Source organism: Sitodiplosis mosellana, unplaced genomic scaffold (genome assembly GCF_009176505.1).
Source record: "Sitodiplosis mosellana isolate CC-2019 unplaced genomic scaffold, AAFC_SMos_1.0 Smas_scaffold_2745, whole genome shotgun sequence".
In the NCBI taxonomy this organism is placed as follows: domain Eukaryota; kingdom Metazoa; phylum Arthropoda; class Insecta; order Diptera; family Cecidomyiidae; genus Sitodiplosis; species Sitodiplosis mosellana.
The window spans coordinates 1-8110 of record NW_022597987.1 but is presented as its reverse complement, the minus strand read 5'-3'; the positions used below and the strand labels follow the sequence as shown (position 1 = coordinate 8110).

The window sequence follows — 8110 nt, the reverse complement described above, 5'->3', positions numbered from 1 at the left end:
TTTTTTACCGAAAAATAAAAATTTATCAACAACAAATCTTTTTTCTGCAGTTCATTTAATTATCCGTCTATTTTATCATATACGGTGATGGTCAGGCGTTAGACAGATAATCGAATATCTACTGTATTAGTTGATTAACATTCAATTTGTACTTTTTTTGGTTCGCGATTTAACTTTGAAGTTTATTGCCAGCACAAATTCGGCATTCCGAACCGTTGAAAACAAGGAATTTATTAATTTGATTGAATATGTGTCAAAAGCAAAACTGCCCACAAAGAAAACGCTGATGTCTGACTTGCATGAAAAATTCAAACTTTTGAAAGCTAAACTCAAAGAGGAAATTGCAAAGGCAAAATTTGTCTGTCTTACCGCCGATGTTTGGACGAATAAGAGCCGAAGCTTTTTGGGTGTATCAATACATTTTTTTGACGACGAACTGGTAAGGCAATCGTACTTATTAGCCTTTAGACGAGTGAATGGACGACACACTTATGGTGTATTGGCCGAAATGATATTGGCAATTCAAAGAGAATTCAATTTAAAACGAGGCAAAATCACTCTCATTGTGACCGATGGTGCAAGTAATTTTAAAAAGGCATTTATTGTGTTTGGGCAACCAGACGTACACTCCACACGCTTGACTAGAATTTTGTTTGACATTTTGCTCCTATGGACGCCGCCATCTTTGAAAACGTTTGAAAATGGATGCGTTCAATGAAATGTAACTATGGTCGTTTCAGAGAGTAAATAGAATTTGTCGGAATTTGTTATCTACTTAAAATTGATACATTTCTCTTATGCGTTCAGTTTAATGAGACACAATCGGAGTCATTCGGGGGAAAAACCGAATCAATGTAACGTTTGCTTCAAAAGGTTCACAGCCAAAGACGGCCAAAGATAACCACAAAGCCCATTCAAGCGTACACAGCGATGATAGACCGTTTGTTTGCGCCAACTGTGGGAAAACGTTTAAGAGGAAGCGACTTTGGAGAGATCATAACAAAACTAACGAAACAAATCGTCCTAATGAGATGCTTTACGCATGCGATGAGCGGCGATGAGTGTCCATCAAAGTTTACAAATATCGCAGGCCTAAATCGTCATAAACAAACCATGCCGGTGTTAAGCGTTACAGATGTGTGATATGTTCCATTGATTTTTCAATTCGACAACATTACATTATACATATGGATATACACTACAAGGATACACACTCAAATCTGATGTTGTTCAAGTGCAAACAATGTAATAAGCACTTCAACTCGAAGAAGGAATGGTGATGATCCATAAAAAAATACACAAATCTTACAACTGTACTAATTTAAACCGACCAAATTACAGACTTATCCAAAATACAATGGTGAACGCATTGGCTGCCGTTGGCTGCCGCTATTGAACCATCATTTGATTGCACGGTGTGCTCAAAGTCATTCAATTCCAGAAGTGGTCTCAAACGGCACATACAAATCCACTCCAACGACAAACGGTTCCAGTGTGAAATTTGCTCAAAACGATTTCAGCTACAGAGCTTTTTAACAAAACATATGAAAATACACACTGGGGAAAAGACTTTCAACTGTATTCATTGCGAAAAGATTTTTGCGACGATCACGGTTGGAATTACACAAGCGATCACATTTGAATCAAGCCTACCTAGATATTCAATCTGGTATTAAGTCATTTCATGATTGATGAATTTATGCATTTTCAAGTCAACGAGTTTTTTTATCCATATGAATATATCGATATTTTTGTAAACTATTCCAGTATTTCAGAGCGATGCGATCAATATATTTTTTAGAAATAGTTTTTTCCCGTTACATTTAAGTTTGGAACATGTATCGATGTTATTCGATCAATAGTCACTCTCAATTAAATACCACATGAAAAAGATGTAAAGAGTTTTTTTTTCACTTTTATCTCGACCAATCAACCTGTTACTGACACGAATGATGTTTCACAAAAAAATTATCTTTATTCGTAAATTAATTCTGCATTTTGATTTTACAACAATGAATCGTTAAAAATTCGTTTTAAAAAAGTTACAGGAAAAGATGTCTAAATACAGTGAGTAAGTTTATAATGACAGACATACTCACTGTATTTTTGTGTGTGTGTAAAGTGAGGGAATCAATACAATTTGAGTTTCGTAGAAATACAATTTGCGGGAATCAAATACTTGTTGTATTTTTGTAAAAAAAAATTAAAAATCACATCCGAACATTTTAAGATCGAACCAATGTATTGTTAACGAAATGTGATTCGGCTCTCTTGATTTCGACCAGGCCTTGTTTCAAATCTTCTTCGGCCCATTTAATGTTGACAAATAGTTCTTCCTTGAGATAAATGGCCAATGGACGAGCATTTGCTAGCTTTGCACGTTCCGGCACGTTCTTTGCTCAGTTTACCGAGGCCAATCTTCTGTGGACTTTGCATGAACGTCTTGTTTACGTAGATCTTCATTAATTTTGCTGAATGGCAAACGAATGGCACAATTGCATCAACACTATCAGTATACGCGTAGATTTCTTCCAGATTGGTGAGGTTCTGTGCCAGTATTTCTGCTTCAACACGGAATAGAATGGCGTCCAAGTAAAGTACCTTCAGACTTTACATTGCCGCGATAACATCTTCAAATACTTGATTGGCCGTAATCGCTTCCAGATACGGCATCGGTCGGCATCGGTGGGAATTTGGCCGCAACAAACTGTATGGAAAATTGAGGTAATGAATATGATATTATTTCATTATTTTTAAAAATAATTCCGTACCATCGATGTCGATCGATGTGGTTGGTATCATTTGTAATTTTTTGAATTGTCCTTGTTGATGCAACTGTTCAATACTTTGGAAGATTTGTTTCATATTTAAATCAACACCAAAATCGATATCCAGGCAAAGTTCTTCAAATTTGATGCCGGCACTGGTGATCAACTGTTTCAAACGGTTTCAAATTTGTGCAGTATTTCAAGAAACAATCGTAGAAGTCGGTGGCAAATGAACAATCTTCAAACTCAACAATTTCGACATTTTTCAATAAGTCTTCAATGCATCTGCCATGCATTTCGGTTAAGGCTTTTGCTTCGAGGATACGGAGTTTTTTCGGTGTTTTGTTGCAGAAAGATCCAACGTGTCGGAAAATAACCGGCTGTCGACCTAAAATGAATGGAATGAAGCCGTCAATACCGGTCAATACTGAATGACACAAAAACACTTTTAAATTGCTGTATTTAATCTGCCCACCTCGGATTGCAATATTTTGGAAATATTCACGGAATCGTTGTACGTACAATTCTCTGGGCTAATATTCAATTCTCCCCGATTCTCCCCCGTAAATGACTGTCCATTTTTATCGATTTTTATCGTGATCCTTTTCGTCGGATATTTACGTCCGAAGTATCGGCTCACAACATCTTTCATTCGTTTGCACGTTGTGCTCAGGCTAACCAAATCGGATAACGATAACCATTCCAAAATTTCTTCAATACAATTGTCATCGATTGTCATTAATTGACATCAATTCAGTCTTCGGTGTATTATCGCTGGGGTCACGCTCTATAACCTCGAACGACCTCGAACAGAAGTTTTCGCCTTTTTTGCTTTCTCTGCCTTGAATCACGCTTCTTTCTTTTCGTACCAGCCATACTGCAACTATTGTCCTATTTTTATTTATTTAAAACAGCACGATTATAATCAATGTAAACTAAAATCCACGTCAGAAAAACTATTTATTACTGATATTAACAATCATTACCTCGCATTACCTCAACTTTCCATACGATAGCTTCTAAATTAAACGTCAAACTAGAAATTGCGAGAAATTGTGCGGAATCACAACCAAACTGAAGTTTAACGCTTAAGCGTATGACGTTTCAATGCAAATGATTAGTGGCGCATTTTTTTAAAAGTCTTTCGTAACATTTATTTTTCTTGGTTCTTTTCTTATTTTTGTTGAAATATTTCATATTATAATTCATTCATTTTCATTATTTCATATTTCATTACTTGGAATAGATTTTATTCGTTGATTAAATTATCAGAGTCATTTTGATGAGTATTCGTCGGTATTCGTCAACAGCAGGCCGCAGCCGGCCGCAGCAGGACCGAGCAGCGCCGAGAAGGACTTTGCTTTGAATATTGTGTGTGGTTTGCTCGGGTTTGCTCAGGTTTACTAGACGTTTTTGGCCGTTTTTGGCCACTTCAGTCGACTTCAGTTGATTGTTTCGGGTTGTTTTTCACATTTCTTTTCGTTTCTTTTCACAACAACAATAAACATTTAAAGACCATTTATCGCCATTTATACACGTTTATACCTTTCGGTGTTTGGTCTGTTTCGAATCAGTAAATCAGTCAATTTCTTTTCGTGTCGATTTTTCTTGAATTTTGTGTAAAATATTTTATTGCAATTTAAACAACTGAATGTGGTTTTCTCGGGTTTTCTCATCGTGTTCGTCGGTGTTCGTAAATATGTTCGTCGACTGCATTTTTTTCTCGAAATTGTTTCCGATTGTTTCGGGTATTTTTCACGATTTTTCCCACGCAAACAACGTTTCCTTCGGTTTCCTTTGACGTCCTTTGAGTGTTTTGTTTTCATGTGCGTTCATGTGCCGACTTAAATATTGTAATGTTACGTTACCTATAAAATGACTGATATGATTATTTCTGAGCGAATAGGAATGAATTTTCCGGAATTTTCACTTGAATGATATTGAAAGAAAAGTATGTTTTGCTGTAAATGTGGTGATATTAAGCCGTATTAAGCGATATTAAGTCCGAATAAGTCAGTGTTCAAAACAAATGTGATTCGTATCGATTCGTATTTTCGAAAATATAGATTTTTTTTATTTTAAAATTCAAATGTGAACATGAATTGTTTTATCAATAAACTTAGATAAACTTAGTCGAACAAGCCGGAACAAGCTGGCGATGAACAATTTGTTTGCAATCGTTTGCAATAACCGCTAGAATAACTGGCAATACGTAAACATGAACGCCGATGGTCGCCGATAGTCTCCCGTAGTCGCCTTACTGAGCGTTACTGAGTTTCTCCCGGTTTCTCCAATACGGTCCAATGTGTAGGATTCGGTAGGATCTGACGGGATCTGATGCTGTTTGATGCCATCGCCATTCGATGCCATTAAGCCAGCGACTATACGTTTTTCCGGAAATTAGTGAATTATGGATAAAATCGGATATAATTAATTGCGATTAATTGGTTTGTTTCGGTTTATTTAAATTGAATATAAATTCGAATAAATTACCCCCAAAAATATTGGAACGTGCGTGTGAGAACAAAAATGGCATTTATATTCTCGTCCCAAAAATCAAAGTGCTTGATGATGTTGTTGATTTTTTCATTTTTTAAAACATGGTCATTGAAATTTTTCACTGGAGAACGAATGGATTTCAGAAATGTATACACTTTTGGAATGAATTTCACTAGGAATTTCATAACAACGAGCACCACGCGCAACATTTTTTGCGATTTTTCTGGCCGTTTTTCGAGGTTTTTCGCCGTTTTTGACTTCAAAACAAATAGAAACAAATTGAATATTTGCAAACCGTTGTGAACGTTTGCGAATATTTGAATATTAGCTCCGAACGACTTCGAATAACTCTCCAGCTCGCTCCAGCTCGATCCAACTCTCTATATCGCTCTATATAATTCCGTATAATTCTAACTTGTCCGTGGATGAACTCCGATGAACTCAAACTAAACTTTTTGTGACATTTCGGTTTTGTGGTATCTCGATCCGTCTCGATCCGTCTTCTCTCGTTGCGTACGATGTCCGATCATGTCAAAATTAGTGTCCGTTAGTGTCGAAGCAATGAACATTTTTCCGCATTTTCCTATTTGTATAATCGTGTATGTAAAAACAAACAAATTTTGTAAACACTTGACAACGCTTGACGACACTTCAGACGTGTAATCGCGTGTAGTTGATCCGAGTTGATCATATGATAGCCAATCGTAGCCAATGTGGGAACGTGAAGGAAGCGATGCAAAGAATCAATCAGAACAGAATAGTGTAGAATAGAAAACAACGGAAAACAATGATATGCATTCATCAAAAAGAAAAGAGTAGAAAGAGAAATTGAAAAAAAAATACATCCGAAATTCAAATACGTTCAAATAGTAAATGTTTTGTTTGGTTTCGCTTGATTTTTTAACTCGGTTCTTGAGTATATTACGGTATATTATTCGACGATATTCGATGGTATTTGCCAACACCATTCAAACTTTTTGAAGCGATCGCGCCCGATTGTTATTTGCGGTTATTTGTCGTCTTGACGTATGTTTACCGATGTTTACAAACATTAAGTACGCGTTGATTTTTAAATATGTATTACACTCTATACTCAATCTTACTTAATACTTATCAGCTAGCTTCATTCCGCTTCATTCGGCTTCGTTCGGCTTCTCGTATCCGCTCGTATCTACTTGCGTATCTAAATTACATTTTCAAAAAATAGAAACGTACTCTTTTGTTCCTATTTTTTTTCTACCCTTCGTGGCCGTTCGTGACCTTTGTCTCGCTTTGTCTTTTACAGCGTTTTACAGTGTTGTAGCATATTGTACTTAAACTGAGAATGGCAATAAAGATAAAAACGGAAAAAGATAGAGAAAAAGGCAAAAATCGACAAAAACTACCGAAAACTGCACACAAAAAACAAGATAACGATTTATCCAAGTTATATTCAATTTCAACTTATTTTTTTATTCATTTTCAGCATCGTTTTCATTTGAGTCATAAATTTGATCATCGATGGGTAGAAGAATTGGATGAACATCGTATACAACGCTTTCTTGTACAACTGGTTTTGGAAATTGAAATGGTTTTCCTTCAATATGTTTGAATGTTTCATTCAACTCACAAAACTGAAGTAAATATTCCCAATTCGGATCTTTGATCAGTGTCTTGGGATCACCAAAAATTATCAGTAGGCTTTGTGCTCTAGTAAGCACTACATTGATGCGCTGAAATGATAGTTTTTTTGTATTTGAATTAGTCGGAACGTGTTATTCAACAAAAATATAACGAATTGTAATAATAACCGATAATATCGGATTGAAAAATACGGAAAAATGTTAATTACTTGTGCTGCGTTAACAAATCCAAGATCTCCATCGGTGCACACTGTAGATACAAGCATTATAGCCTTTTCCATTCCTTGAAACACTTCAGCGGTTCCGATGGTTATACCGTCATATTTTTTTTTGTTACACATTTTTCTAATTTCTCTGCATTGAAGTTTGTAGGGTGACACGATTCCAATGTCAGTACATTTAACCGATTTAACTTTTCTTTGGTTTGATTTGAACTTCAATAGCTCATCAATTTGTTCTAAAACAGCGTTGGCCTCTACCATATTGAACCGGCTTGCGCTGTTTTCATTTTGTTTACAAACACCATTCACTGATTTGAATATTATTGGTACATCTGGATTCATTAGGATTTTGGAGCCGACAAACCAATTAACCCTTTCTAAAATATAATAGAACGAAAAAAAAATACTAATAAAAATATTGAAAGTGAATGAAAGAGTATAAGGTACAAAATTCGTTTTTTACCATCAGATCCACATGAGATCAATGTGCTTTTATAAAACAATGCATTTGCCACATGCAAAATCGCCTTATGTGATCGATAATTCTTTATCAGTTGCGTGATGCAGTCTGAGTTATTGTTCATCGTTCCCGACTGTGGTTGGTGAACTTGACCGTTACCGTAGGCAGGTAGGTTATATAACCGCTCCATTAAGGATGTTTTAAGGCCCAGTCCCGCAGCATTATTTGATTTGCATACCGCATCTAATTGTTTGGGATCACCAGCTAAAATAATGTTGGCGTTTATGCGATTTTTTTCAGAACACAGACCTAATTTGAGATTGAAATAAATAAATCATATTAAATCGTATTGGCTTCAGAAATCGCCAGAAATATATAAAAAATGGACCTGCAATTGGAATCAACGTCGATATTTCAGTAGTGCTCGCACATTCGGTCGATTCTCTCCAGCCCGACAATTTTCGAAAAATGAAAAATCCTTCGGTGGAAAATTAGTGCTTAATTAGTGCTAATTAGTGCCACTAAAATTAGAATTGGTGC

The 8110-nt window shown here is 35.9% G+C and overlaps 1 protein-coding gene and 1 long non-coding RNA gene across 2 annotated transcripts; both read right to left on the bottom strand.

Annotated features, from left to right (window-relative positions):
- Positions 1–2907: 2907 nt before the first annotated feature.
- LOC129571531 (uncharacterized) lies at positions 2908–3776 on the bottom strand. The gene is made up of 3 exons (XR_008688295.1): positions 3755–3776; positions 3244–3659; positions 2908–3156 (listed from the first exon to the last, which is right to left on the bottom strand). It is a non-coding gene; the product is annotated as an uncharacterized LOC129571531 (long non-coding RNA).
- Positions 3777–4961: 1185 nt separating this feature from the next.
- On the bottom strand, positions 4962–7879 carry LOC129571532 (putative helicase MOV-10; the record flags this gene model as incomplete). The annotated part of the gene is made up of 5 exons (XM_055451338.1): positions 4962–5149; positions 6561–6585; positions 6791–6979; positions 7099–7487; positions 7574–7879. Coding segments are annotated over 5 exons (1097 nt in total), but the record flags the coding sequence as incomplete, so codon positions are not given.
- Between the last annotated feature and the right edge of the window lie 231 nt (positions 7880–8110).